At 39.0% G+C, this 14,674-nt stretch overlaps 1 protein-coding gene across 1 annotated transcript in view; it reads right to left on the bottom strand.

The window, feature by feature from the left end:
* USH2A (usherin) overlaps positions 1 to 14,674 on the bottom strand; it is a 701,438-nt gene that overhangs the window by 127,659 nt on the left and 559,105 nt on the right. The window contains exon 54 of the mRNA XM_045876094.2: positions 12,355 to 12,553. Coding sequence (XP_045732050.2) covers positions 12,355 to 12,553 — 199 coding nt within the window. The remainder of the gene's footprint in view (positions 1 to 12,354; positions 12,554 to 14,674) is intronic.

Below are 14,674 nucleotides of genomic sequence, written 5' to 3'. Positions count from 1 at the left end.
TTTACTCTTGCCACTGAAAAAGGGGGTCTAGACCCTAGTAACACCATTTCATCTGAATAGCTTACTTTCTCACTTAGAATGTAAGCCCTTTGAGAGTAAGGTTTATGTCTTTGAGGAGTTTTTTTTTCATCATTTTTTCCCTGTAGTGCCTATTGTAGGTGTTTGATGTTTGTTAAATACCGTTTAAAGAACACAAAGCCTGGGGCTCCTGGGTGGCTCAGTTGTTAAGCAGCTGCCTTCAGCTCAGGTCATGATCCAGGGGTCCTGGGATCGAGCCCCGCACCAGGCTCCCCGCTTTGCGGGAAGCCTGCTTCTCCCTCTCCCACTCCCCCTGCTTGTAGTCCTCTCTTGCTGTGTCTCTCTCTGTCAAAAAATAAATCAAATCAAAAAAAAAAAAAAAAAAAAAGAACACAAAGCCATAAAGATGTCAGGCTAAGACATGACGTCCAGTCAAAGTGTGATCTGACCAAACGGCCCTTCCTCATAATTCCATGGGTATCTCTGCCCACAACATCTATTCATTATGTAAGCAATTCTATTCTAGTTGCAGAACATTATTAAAATAATACAAGAATTAATGGAATGTGTAAACAATAAATATTTTCTAGATTTTGTCTGAATGCCAGACTTAAGTATGACTGGTAAAAGTGAAGCAATGCTTGATCTTTCTCTGGAATTTTCTTATCAAACAAAAACAAACAACCCCGCTCTCCCCAAATGAGGCCCAATTCTCCTCTTCATTTTGTGTTCTAACTAGTCTGATTCAGGCAAGCGGTGACTATCAAAGAATATTTTAGGATGCATTTTAGAAAGAGTAGATAAAATTTGTCATCACAGAGGTGTTCTAAGGTTGATGAGAGGTTTGAGGGTGTTTGCAATGAAGATAGCAGCTAAAAAGAAAATTAATGTATATGAAAATAGAAATTGTCCTTTCCTTACAAAATATTTCTGAAGCAAGTTGAGTGGTATCCATTTTACATATAGCCCAGAACACTAGAAGACAGCTGTTTAGAAATGACACAACTGTGGAGTAGCTAGCTCATTAGGAATTTTTGATAGATTAAGGAAGGTGTGCCAGAGGAGTCTGTTACAGGTGTTTAAATTGGATGGTGTGGGTTGGCCTTGCAGAGCATGGGGCCAGGTCTAATGGAGGAATATTCATCTTTTGAAGCTACTAGAGTACCAGAATCAGGGAGGAAGGATGTAGAACTTAGTACTGGGTAGAGAGCCTCATTTGGGAAGCCAGGGGAATTCAAAGACATCACCAATCAAGAGGAATGGATGTGACAAAAATGGAAGAACAAGAAAGACAAGAGTGGGAGGCATGAGGCCTTAAGTGAAGGACGGAAGGACAAATGGACTTAATCTAATTCATGGGCAGTTCATCCTCAAGGACTGTGTCTGGCCCTGAAATATGGGTACGGTGGCCAATTTAAAGGCCATATGTAACAAAGGTAGACATATTCATCTCATTTTGACTCACATTTGCCAGTTGGTGTCATACAACTCCACATCTGCCAAGTTGACCTTCCGGAGTCCGCTCATACTTCCTTTTATATCAGAGCGTCAGTTTTCTTTGTGGAAACCAGTCTTTTGGTTACTAACAGGCTTTATGCTTTGTTTGGGATTGACTCCACTTGGACTGACTACTGCTGGACACAGTTCCACATTCGCCTTGCAGTGTTAGCTGATCAGGATTGAGTCTGCGACCTCACTTAGGCTAATGGAATGTAGGCCTTGAACATGAACTTCCATTCTTACTGCTGGTAGTTCTTTGTTCACCACATAGTGCCTGAGAATGGAGGACAACTCAGAGGTAAAAAGAAATTGGGTCTTGGAACTGGGGAGGGTATGTGCTCTGGTAAGCACTGTGAATTGTGCCAGACTGTTGAATCTCAGATCTGTACCTCTGAAACAAATAATGCAATATATGTTAAGAAAAAAAAAAAAAGAAGATATCAGGAGGGGAAGAATGAAGGGGGGGAAATCAGAGGGGGAGACGAACCATGAGAGACGATGGATTCTGAAAAACAAACTGAGGGTTCTAGAGGGGAGGGGGTGGGGGGATCGGTTAGCCTGGTGATGGGTATTAAAGAGGGCATGTTCTGCATGGAGCACTGGGTGTTATACGCAAACAATGAATCATGGAACACTACATTAAAAACTAATGATGTAATGTATGGTGATTAACATAACAATAAAAAATTTAAAAAAAAAAGAAAAGAAATTGGGGCTTGTAAACATCTTAGCCTTGAGTCTACACCTGATTTTTCAGTTACATGAGCCAATCAACGTCCATTTGTTAAGCCTGCTTGAACTGAGTTTTCTGTAACTTACAAGAAAAAGATTTCTAAATAGGACTAATATTATAGTTACTAATAATGTCACATGCTGGCACACAAGTTTAGATTCTTATATGTTACACAACGGGACCATAAGCAGCTGTTGTTACCCTATGCATGTTAGAGATAGTTAAAAGATTCTGGGAGAGGTAATTAGCAACAGCATGAAAAGGTTTAGTGAAAAGGTGAAGAGGTTTCACCTTGAATATCACCAGGACAGGAATTATTATTCCTGCCTCACAGGTAAGAAAACTGAGGCTCAGAGAAGCAAATGTTCCATAGTGAATGAGTGATCAGATTGGGGTAGAAACAAACGCACAACTTTAACACCAAGCCCTGTGCCCTCCCATCACATAAGAGCTACATACAGCCAAGTGCATTGAAATTTTTCAACAGCTCTGTACATTAATTAATTAAACATACATTATGAGAAACAGAGTTATTTTTAAGGAAATTGATTACTAGATTACATAAAAACATAGTGGCTGAAGTTTACTGAACACCACCTGTAGGCCTTCTTCTGTGCATTTCCTGGATATTAACACAATCAAAACCCTCGCTAACTCCCTGAGGCACTGCAATTATCTGCTCATTTTATAGGTAAAGGAGCTAGAGTATAGACAGTTGGAGGAACTCATCTATTATTATTTTTTTAATTTTTTATTTTATTTTATTTTTTTTATTCTTACGTTAATCCCCATACATTACATCATTAGTTTTAGATGTAGTGTTCCATGATTCATTGTTTGTGCATAATACCCAGTGCTCCATGCAGAATGTGCCCTCCTCAATACCCATTACCAGGCTAACCCATCCTCCCACCCCCCTCCCCTCTAGAACCCTCAGTTTGTTTTTCAGAGTCCATCGTCTCTCATGGTTTGTCTACCCCTCCGATTTCCCCCGCTTCATTCTTCTCCTCCTGCTACCTCCTTCTTCTTCTTCTTTTTTTTTTTTCTTAACATATATTGCATTATTTGTTTCAGAGGTACAGATCTGAGATTTAACAATCTTCCACAATTCATAGTGCTTACCAGAGCACATACCTTCCCCAGTGTCTATCACCCAGTCAACCCATCCCTCGCACCCCACCCCCCACTCCAGCAACCCACAGTTTGTTTCCTGCGATTAAGAATTCCTCATATCAGTGAGGTCATATGATACATGTCTTTCTCTGTTTGACTTATTTCGCTCAACATAATACCCTCCAGTTCCATCCACGTCGTTGCAAATGGCAAGATTTTATTCCTTTTGATGGCTGCATAATATTCCATTGCATATATATACCACCTCTTCTTTATCCATTCATCTGTCGATGGACATCTTGGCTCTTTCTGTAGTTTGGCTATTGTGGACATTGCTGCTATAAACATCAGGGTGCACGTACCCCTTCGGATCCCTACGTTTGTATCTTTGGGGTAAATACCCAGTAATGCAATTGCTAGATCATATGGTAGCTCTATTTTCAACTTTTTGAGGAACCTCCATACTGTTTTCCAGAGTGGCTGCATCAGCTTGCATTCCCACCAACAGTGTAGGAGGGTTCCCCTTTCTCTGCATCCCCGCCAACATCTGTCGTTTCCTGACTTATTAATTTTAGCCATTCTGACTGGTGTGAGGTGGTATCTCATTGAGGTTTTGATTTGGATTTCCCTGATGCCGAGCAATGTTGAGCACTTTTTCATGTGTCTGTTGGCCATTTGGATGTCTTCTTTGGAAAAATGTCTGTTCATGTCTTCTGCCCATTTCTTGATTGGATTCTTTGTTCTTTGGGTGTTGAGTTTGATGGGAACTCATCTATTATTACAGAGATAAGCTTGGGCGAGGTCAGGATAGAAGTCTGGGCAGCTGGGCTGACAAGTGTGGCCCAGGGCTTCTGAGACATTGGAAAGTGATGACATAGGTAGCTCAAAGCCAGTGAAATATATATATTTCACAGTATACACAGTATACATACACAATATATCTATATATCTATATCTATAGTATATATCTATATCTATCTCCAAGTGGGAATCTATATTTAAATATTTCCATTTTGAATATTTCCACAATTCATGTACTGAAGCAGTGTAACCTTGCTGTTAGGAGAGAAGCATGTGAAGTTAGACTATTGTGGGTTCTAATCCCTTACCTACTTATTAACCACTGCCACGAGTCAGCTTTCTGACCTCTAGGTACTTCAGTTTCCGTATCTGTAAACTGTGGTCATGATGGTGTAGACTGCTTATTTGGGCTACAGACTAACTTGAGGGAACACAACATTTGAATCCATAATTGTCTACATCCTATTTTTTAGGTCTTGGATTTTTCATATTGTCAGGGGACTAAATTACTAACAGGCTTGGTTCACATAATCTGTAAAGAAAGCATCAGCTGCCATCAGGTATGCATGATTTACATGAACCGGATGACCTTTCATATATATGACTGTAAAACTCAATAAGATCAATGCATTTCAACTGGAATTTGTTGCCATTTTAAGTAAGTCTCTACTGGTGGTCCTTAAAATAAGATAAATATGAAATATTAGTAACAGGCATTGAAAAGGGCACACCAACTAAAAACGACTCATGGATTGATCAGGACGAGAAGAGGGAAATAAAGAGATGTCTCAAAGGAACCATTCTGACTGTAACTTAATCCTGAAGTCCAAGAGTAGAAGGAGAAAAGAAAACATCATTCAAGTGCTCAGCACTGAATTAAAAGAGTAGGAGATAGGAGTTGTAGAGCAGAGAAAGGCAAATGCATGGAGAAAAGCCAAGCATTTAATATTTCAGTGCAGTGGAGATTACGTTGGCTGCAAATTACCTGAATTTCCCTACAGGGAATCATGTTCTCTCTTAAAGGAAAGAAGCATACTATAACCAAACTCTTGACAATTACTTTCAGGTAACATTACGTTCAAGCGTAAATGTGTGTTAAAATGGGATCACCTAAAGTCTGCCTGTGAATCATAAGAATATGATTTGGAAAACAGAACCGATGTCTATGTCAGTGTCAGTTACATTTGATACACGACACAAAGAACAGCTTGTTTCTAATTTTTAATCTCCAGATCAATAGTCAGGAGAAGGCGTTTTGTCCATTATAATCTCAGATAGCAAGTGTTACTTCAGAGCATTCATCCAGTTATTCTATGATGTCATCTGCTGTTTTCTAAAGAATTACCAAATAATCCTACAAAATATGTAATCCTGCAAGCTCCTCCATCAATTTGGTCAGTGATGAGTTTGAGGGCTGAGAGGCCTGGGTTACCTTCAAAACTTTTCGGTAGGTGGTTATCAGATGTTGTACACCTTTTGGGCAAGAAACTGTCTCGGCACCAGTTCACCCAAACTGGGTGTTTGGCAGGGCCCCCCTGAATCCACATGTGATCTTGCTGTTGTGAAACACCCCTTTCTGCCTTTATCTGCCTTGGATCTCACTAAGTGATGCCCTCCAGAGCGTCTCTGCTCTTGGAGATTCCTGGGAACTTCAGCTCCCACTGGCAGTGTTGGCTGAGGTGGGTAGAATTATAGCAGGATTCTGCTTTAAATGAATAATTCTGTGTGAAAATCTGGATGTTCAAAACTGATATACTGAGATATTGTGGAATCACTTTAGAGACATCTAAGGTGCATTGACAGATGATTTGTTTTACAAAATTGGATTAAGAAATGTTTAAGGAGCTCACATTGTTAAAGTCCCCTTCTCATGATAGTACCACCCACCCCAACCTCAGGAGCTATGCATCCCAGTTAGTCAAGCCAAGTTCTTGCCTGTTTGTGAGCAGCATTTCCTGTATCAATGCTTCATAGTATGAATTCAGTGGATAGCTCATCAACTGGACATCAAGACATCAAAGCAAATGTGCTCTTGCATTGCAAGTGCCTGTAAGGTAACCTCATGACTTTTGCTTCTGACTACTTGCTACAAGCTGAATTGTTTCTTAATTCTATATTTTGTGTGCAATTCCAGGCCCCCCCCCCAATATCTTAGAAATCAGATTCGTCCCCAGAAGCACTTCCCAGATAAGTTACTTCTTGGCCAACTCTCTTTCCAAATGCAGATCAACATTAAAACTATTATTAAGATAGCCCAAGAAAAGACCTTTGCTTTTGATTTTAGTGACATCCTTTTAAGAAATGTTTTTCTTCTTTGGAGTCTGATGCTGTACTAGACCAAAGCTGCCTTTACCCTACATTTTCAGGCAGAGTCTTCTCTAGAAACAAAATGAGGCGTCAGGTGGCAGCCAAGTCTGAGGCTGCTCAAAAGCTCGACAACAAGGACATATATTGCAGAGAGAGCAGGAGTTCTTTAGAGCTCTTGGGGCAAAACAGAAACAATTATTGCCTATGCAAAGAACTCAAAAATATCTGAAATTTCAGATATTTTTTCTTTAAATATTAGTGTCCATGAGGCTGTTGACTGTAATTCTTCAGCTATAATATTCTATAAGAATGTTTTTTAAAAGTATAAAATAGTGGATGATGCTATGCTATTCTTTATTTCTTTAGTTTGCAAACAGCCAGGCACAAAGTTTTCCTCAGGGTTGGAAAAAATGAAAATAAAATGAATTGTTGTATCTATTTTGATAGGTCTGATGCTCGGCGGTCAGTAGTCAGGTAGCTAGAGCAAATGCAGTACAGAGCATTACACGCGATGTTCTGAGACCACTGAAGGGAAGCTGCGGAAGCTGTTCTGAAGACAGGATCACTGTCCTAGTTTTCTTCCTCTCTGTTTTAGTTAAGGAAATAGACTGCCAATAAATCCAGACTGCCAGAGATCAAGGCTGGCTTCATGGGCATGTGACCCAAGATCCCATGTGGAGGAGGGTCCTGTGCTTGATTCTGTGCTCTGTTTTCAAACATTCTTAATGATTTTTAAAAAAAATATATTCTTTTCTAAAAAAAACTGAATTAAGTTTTTAGTTCCAATACAGTTAACTTACAGTGCCATATTCATTTCAGGTGTACAATATAGTGATTCAGCAACTCTATACATGACTCAGTGCTCATCATGGTAAGCTCTACTCTTAATCCCCTGCATCCATTTCACCTATTCCCCCCAACTCTGGCAACCACTAGTTTGTTCTCTAGGGTTAAGGGTCTGTTCCTTGGTTTGTCTCCCTTTTCCCCCCCTTTGTTCATTTGTTTTGTTTCTTAAATTCCACATATCAGTGAAATCATATGGTATTTGTCTGACTGACTTATTTCACTTAGCATTGTATTCTTTAGCTCCATCCACGTTGTTGCAAATGGCAAGATTTCATTTTTTGTGGCCGAATAATATTCCATTGTAAATATATATACCACATTTAAAAAAACATCCATTCATCTATTGATGGACACTTGAGCTGCTTCCATAATTTGACTATAGTAATTGCTGCTGCAGTAAACACAGGGGTGCATGTGTCCTTTTGAGTTAATGTTTTTTGTATTTTTTGGGCAAATACCTAGTAGTCCAATTACCAAATCATAGGGTAGCTCTATTTTTACCTGTTTTGAAGAACCTTCAAAATGCCCCACTGCATTCCCACCAACAGTGCATGAGCGTTCCTTTTTCTCCACATCCTTGCCAACACTTGCTGTTTCTTGTGTTTTTTATTTTAGTCACTCTGACAGGCATGAGGTGACATCTCATTGTAGTTTTAATTTGCATTCCACTGATGATGAGAGATGTTGAGCATGTGTCTGTTGGCCATCTGTACGTTTTCTTTGGAGAAATGTCTGTTCATGTCTTCTGCCCACCTTTTAATTGGATTATTTGTTTTTTGCATGTTGAGTTGTATCTAAATAATATTTGAACAAAGGACCCCACATTCTTATTTTGCCCTGGACTCTGCAAATTATGCAGTCATTCCTGACTGAGATTTAGACGTATATGACGGTATGATTTTTGTATCCAATCAAAACAGAATAAAATCATTCAGATACTAGTTTATTATTCAATATCTACCTACTCAACAAATATTCTTGAATACATAATATGTTAAGTACTCTGATATGTGCCTATCACAGTATAGATGATATGACGGCAAAAAGGAGGCTATTGTCTGTCCTTAAAAAGCTTCACCTACTAGCTGAGGAACAGAGACAAGAAGAAACGATATTGCGATAAAGTATTATAAGTGCCATGAGAGCCGAGAGCCAAGTGCCGGCTACTATGGGAGTATATAGCAGAATTATCTAAATATACGATCTCCTTATAAAGAATTTCCACATTTTAATACTGATGGTCAAAGTGTGTTCCTTTTTTTTTTTTTCCTTTTCTTCAAAAATGACGTGCAGGGTATCTGTTTCAGTACATTAGTAGTGCATGTCTGGTACAAGCTGCATTGTTAGGGTGTGTGTTATTTCAGCACGGGAGCTCTTCACGGGCTTCTAAGAAAATGGAAAAGGCAGGCAAATTGTTCTCTCCTTGCAAACTTAATGCTGGTGGGTCTTCCTTTTCAAGGAAAATGCAATGATAAGCAACTTTTAATAAATTATTTTGAAAACACTTCTCCCAAAGTTAAGAGACACATAAGCCCTTATCAAACCTGCTGCTAAAGAGGACATGATTAATTCATCTTGTTCTCGGTGGCTCTAATTATTTAGTTAATCCTTTCTCCATCTCTTCTGCCCAGTGCCCACACTAGGAGGCCCATATAAGAAACAGTGGTAACCCAAAGTGAAACAATGCCGTAACTGACATCCCAGTTGTCCTGTGCGGGATGGTGGACCTGTTTAGTAATAAATGATATGAAAAGGTCTTTTATTGACAAGCTGCCATGTGCTGTTTGCACTAGCGGATATGAGAAGATGCTGGCTGTTTCCCCTTCGTCCCCATGGTATTCAGCTCAGTGAGATAGCAGAAAATGCTTCAGTTTACTTAAAGCATTGATAACACCTCTAAATAATTAACTGAGGACTTCCTGTCTTCAATTACTTAATGCTTTTTTTTAACATCTTGAGAGGATTATAAGCAATTTATGGATTTCACATGATGAGTGCATTTGCCACTATTCCCACAAAGCATTTACGGGATCATGTTTCTAAAGCTTTGAGGTAATTAAAAATAAGCATGGAGACAATGGGGCTGAGGCAAGGTGCTCGTGTTCCCTTCTGTTATTTCTAAGGACCTCGATTTTCAGGCTCCAGGATGACTAGTGCTACAGCTTCATTAGCATTTGACTGTTAACTTAGGGAATGCCAAGGTTTTGGAAATGATGTGAAAATCAAAACATTTATCCCAGAGGGTATAGACAGTTCTTTGATCAAACATTTGAGATGCAATGTAAAATAAATTTGGTTGTTTTTGTTCATTCCATGAACTCAATAAAACCGTCATTCATATCATAAAATACTTCTATAGAGAATTTGGTCAGTCAGAGAACTATGGAAATGAAGTTTTCCTGGCAGATCAGGTATGTATGTGAACATTATATAGATCTCAGGTTTTAGATGAGCTGATGCTTAGCCCCATTGCATCCGGTAGGAACTGCATATGGGAGATTCTACTTGGTGAGGTTTTGCTGAATGAGAGTTTACTTCTTCATTCAACAAAGATATTTCTCTTTAGGGCTGTCTTGCCCAAGTGAAGTACTATCTAAATCTATTTAAAATGGTACAGAGGGATGAGCCAAATGAATTCTAAAGGCATCTTTTCATTTTATGATCTTATAAAAAGTAAAAGCATATAGAAAAACTTTAAAATATTTATCCTAATAAAAGAGAACTCCTGGCATCAAGTGATGAGTGTGAAATCCTCTCTGACATGAAAATATTCATTAAAAATGACAATGAGAGGAAGAAAGGGTGGAATAAAGGTATTTTAAAGAAAAATCTTTCCAATTATTTTATAATTAATGAGGCTATCAATCTTGTTGGTTTGAATATTACATTTGAATTTAGTCTGTTGTCATGTAAATGCCAGTTTTAAAAAAAAATGTAACAAGAACAGCTCACACAGTTCAAAGCCCATGTTGGCCAAGTAGACAGATACTGTAAGGAGAACATTCCATATCACGGTATCCCAGTTTTTTGTGAAACCTGTACTGATAGAAAATCTAAATGTGCCTTAACTTGGCTTTCAAAACTCTGCAACTGACATTCCATTTTCCACTCCAAGTCATTCTTTTGATTGCCGCGCCCCCACTGCATTCTTTAGAGTTCTGCTGTGGCATCAGTTACACTGTATTTGCAATTAGTTCTTAACTTGTCAGTGTTCCCTAGCACTGGGAGTTTCTTGAGAGCAACTTAGAGCACTTAGTGTACTCTCTAGGACATAGCAAGCAGGCAACATTGTTTTGTTTTGGTTTTTTTGAATGAAACAGTATTCTGATGCCTTGGGCATCTGAGCGTGTCACTTTCCTTCTTCATCTTTTAAATGCGGATATTAAAAACATCCCTCACTTCTAGGGATGTGATGAGAACCAAACATGTCCAAATGCAAATACTTCTTTAAAATTATAAAGCACAATATAAATGTAAAGATTTATTATGTAAAACAACAGCATTTCAACTATTTTGATCATTTTCACTGGCAGTGAAATAAGATCTAAGAAATAAATTTTTATACTCTGAATTGATGAGGGCTTTTTCCATCTCCATTATCATTGATTTAGCTCAGGATCTTCAGATACGGAATGCAATGTGCTGGTCTGCAAATATTTATGAAGCACTTTCTGCAGGCTTCAGGCACTTCCTGAAAACAGTGGACATCTGTCAATGAATGCCTGCCTGTGTGTCAGGGAATCGTAGAATTAAGAACAAATCACGACGGATTGATTTTTCCACCTGTATAGTGTAACCTGTGCCTCCTCTGAGGAAAACTCGGACACACTCTTCCAGGCTTTTCTGTACTTCTTTACAAGTTTCCTGATCTCTAGTATCAATGCTCCCTGCAAACGATGGGGTTCAATGGAAGAAGAACATTCACTCAGGAGGCCTTGGAAGGAAGCTGCTGACCACGGGGGGAAAAGTAAGTTTGTAACCCCTTGCCTGTGGCCTCAGAACCTAAACTTACACAACTGTTTGGGATGATTCAGTAGATCTGAGTAATGAACTAAGTTACTTAATATCTCAAAGTATTCTTTTCTGTAAAATGCGAGTAATAACTCTCTTTACCACATAGGTTTGTGAAGAGAATCAAGTGAGATAGTACATGTCAGGTGGCAACAGTGAAATCCACTTATTCTCCAAACATTTGTGTAGCATCTGTGGATGTGTCAAGGATTGTTCTGGCGCTGGAAGTACTGTATTGAACTAGGTACTGAAGGTCTCTGCAATGCTAGAGCTTACATCCCAGTGGGGGGAGACATAAAAAACAAACACTATCAGGCAGTGAGAGGTCCATGATGAAAATAAGACAAGGTGATACTGTGGTGTATCAAAGAAGCTTCCTTAGAGTGGGGAAGTCAGAAAATGCTTCTCTTCAGAAGTGACATTCAAACCAAAACATGTTAATTATTATTATAATCACTTCTAGTAATTATCTGACTTTATACTATTATACTGTACTATTATTTTCTTAAAGTTAATTATAATAAATGTTATAACAAGCCATAAAAATAATAGTCACTATTAATTAACGTTAATAATAACAAACTGTCACAAACCGTCACCTGTCAACTATTCTGTGTATTAGTTACCCACTCAGTAGATAAATGTTAGCCTCTGGCTGATCTCTCCCTGACTTCCAGTACATTCTTGGCTATCCTCATCCCATTATCTATGAGTATATCCTTGGGGAATGAAAATGCATCTTACCGTTTGTCTGAGGAAAAAAAAAAGTTAATACTGATGCAAAAACCCTACACATAATGCATATCAAAGCCAAATATAAATTATTTCTGAAGTTATCTGCTGTTGTGGCTTATTGCTGCCAGTGTGGGCTCTTCTATTAGCATGGATAAGTGGGACCTGACCATATGTCAAGAGAACACGTCCTTTCAAAGTGACCTCATATATCAAATGCACACCCCTGGGATGCTTTGCCCCCCTAACCACAATGACAGACTCTTCCGGTAGGTTTTCCTCTTTTTTTTCACCTGTGACCGTATGCTGCCTCCTGTCAGTGGTGCCAGTGTAGATGAGACCTTTCCCAACCTGCCGGAGCTGGTACTCTTTAATGACGCCGTTTGGTTTCTCAGGGACGCTCCAGCTCAAATGCAGAGCTTCTGCGCTGGGTGCCGTGACTCTGGGCGGCAGGATGCTCTCCGGAACTCCTTGGGTCGTAGATGCAACTACCTGCAAACACAGGAATTAAACAGCAATTTATGGTAATAGGACACTAGGTATTCTGATCAACGAGAATGTCACTTTTGTTTTAAAATGTTGTTGTCTGGCCTGGCATATCATTAGCAGGGGCTTGGAGAAACAGTCCGCCCCCCCCCCTTTATTTTTTATTCTTTTCCTCCCATCCTATTTAAACAAGGAAATCTGACCTTGAATACATTACATAAGTCTCAGACTACCATTTATCACAACAGGTTCAACAACAATTTTGACGGCGGAGTGCAGCCCTCAGTTTAAACAAGTAAAATCTGGCTGGCAGCCTGTCTTACTAGAGAACTCTTGATAACTCTCTTCCATATGGCCCATCAGTGTCTTTGCATTTTAACAGCCTGATTTTGTACATTTTAAGCACCAGTAAATATGAAGCAAAACCCACATCTGAACTTGCTTGCATATAATATGCTTTGAACAGTATAAATGGCAGGGTGGTTTGTTTTTGTTTTTGTTTTTGTTTTTGTTTTTTTGTATTCTTCCTGTGATACCCAGGATGACTTGATAGCGTCTGTACCAATGTTCTGGAAAAAGAACTGAATGAGAAGGAAAAAAGGATAAATCAACCAGTTATTTATTCAGCATTATCAAAATACAGTTTTGGACACTAATTAGCTGCATTTGTTTTTTCACAGAATTAACTCTGGTTTCACTTTTCTAATCAATTGTTCTGGCATCTGGTAGGCAGGAGCTGTGCCTGCGTAAAAAACCACGGAATTGTTCTAGGACCATTCGGACCATAACTCTTGATTGGGCCAATGAGCTGTCATCTGTTTAAATGGTGGCACGCTCAGAGATGTTTCTGGAGGTCTGTTGAATAAAAAGCTGCACATATGCACTGCGGCTGATCCATCTGACTGAATGTTTTCCTTGGATGGTTCTTGCACAGTGTGTGAAGATGCTGCTCTTCTAAAGTTGTAACCACATGAAAAGAATCAGAGCTGCTGTGTGTTTGTTTCTCCTGGGTTTCCACTAACTAGGTTGGCTTCTGTGAGATGGCTCTCTTTATTTTCCTCCTAAATTGTCTGACTGTTTCTTTCCAGTCTCCTTTGTGGGCTCTTCGTATTCCCAGTGTTCATCATCTATGGTCTTGCTTTTATCTCTCTCTCTCTTCTCCTAAAATGACCCTATTCAAACTCCTTGCTTTGACTTCCCACATGGATCTTTCTAGCGAATTCAGTCACTTCATAATCCAGCTTCTGACAAGACATTTTCACTTAAAGTGCCAGATAATATTTTCTTCCACTACCCTGCTATCTGCTCCTTCTCTTAAATATATTTTTTAAAAACATTTAAAATTTTAATCATATTCTCTACGCTCAAATTTTCCTCTTATTTTTTTATTTGCTTGCAGAATGGCACATGATCTATAATTTGCTCAAGCCAGAGAGCCAGAGAGCTTGAATATATCTTTGATACTTTCCTCTTATTCCCCTGCATAGAGTTGACAGCAATTCCTGTAGATTTCATCCCCCAATATTTGTTGTATCTTCCTGATATTCTCCATTCTGACCCCTGTTGCATGAGCTCATTTCTTTCCAAGGCTGTAGCAGAAATCTTGGTATCATTTTATCTTCTATGCCAGGCTCTTTTGCCCCTTTCTCTGTTTTTCAAGAGCAGGCAATTTTTGTTGAAGTGATATTTAAATAAAAACTCTTTTAAATTGAGGGATGGTTTGGGAATTATTATGGATTTACAGAAGATCATCTAAAAATAGTTGGCAGAACTTTGGAAAACAGTATGGAGTTTCCTCAAAAAGTTAAAAATAGAGCTACCCGATGACCTAACAATTGCACTACTGGGTATTTCCCCAAAAAATACAGATGAAATGAAAGGAAGGGCCATATGCTCCCCAATGTTCATAGCAGCAATTTCCACAATAGCCAAATTGTGGAAGGAGCCAAGATGCCCTTCAACAGACGAATGGATAAAGAAGATGTGGTTCATATATACAATGGGATATTACTCAGCCATCAGAAAGGATGAATAGCCACTATTTGCATCAACATGGATGGAACTGGAGGGGATTATGCTAAGTGAAATAAGTCAAGCAGAGGAAGACAATTATATGGTTTCACTCAT

Source organism: Mirounga angustirostris, unplaced genomic scaffold (genome assembly GCF_029215605.1).
Source record: "Mirounga angustirostris isolate CCGP_5_RB_7025 unplaced genomic scaffold, mMirAng1.0.hap1 SCAF_6, whole genome shotgun sequence".
Taxonomy (NCBI): Eukaryota; Metazoa; Chordata; class Mammalia; order Carnivora; family Phocidae; genus Mirounga; species Mirounga angustirostris.
The sequence above is the reverse complement of the archived record's forward strand: the minus strand, read 5'-3'. Positions and strand labels throughout refer to the sequence as shown.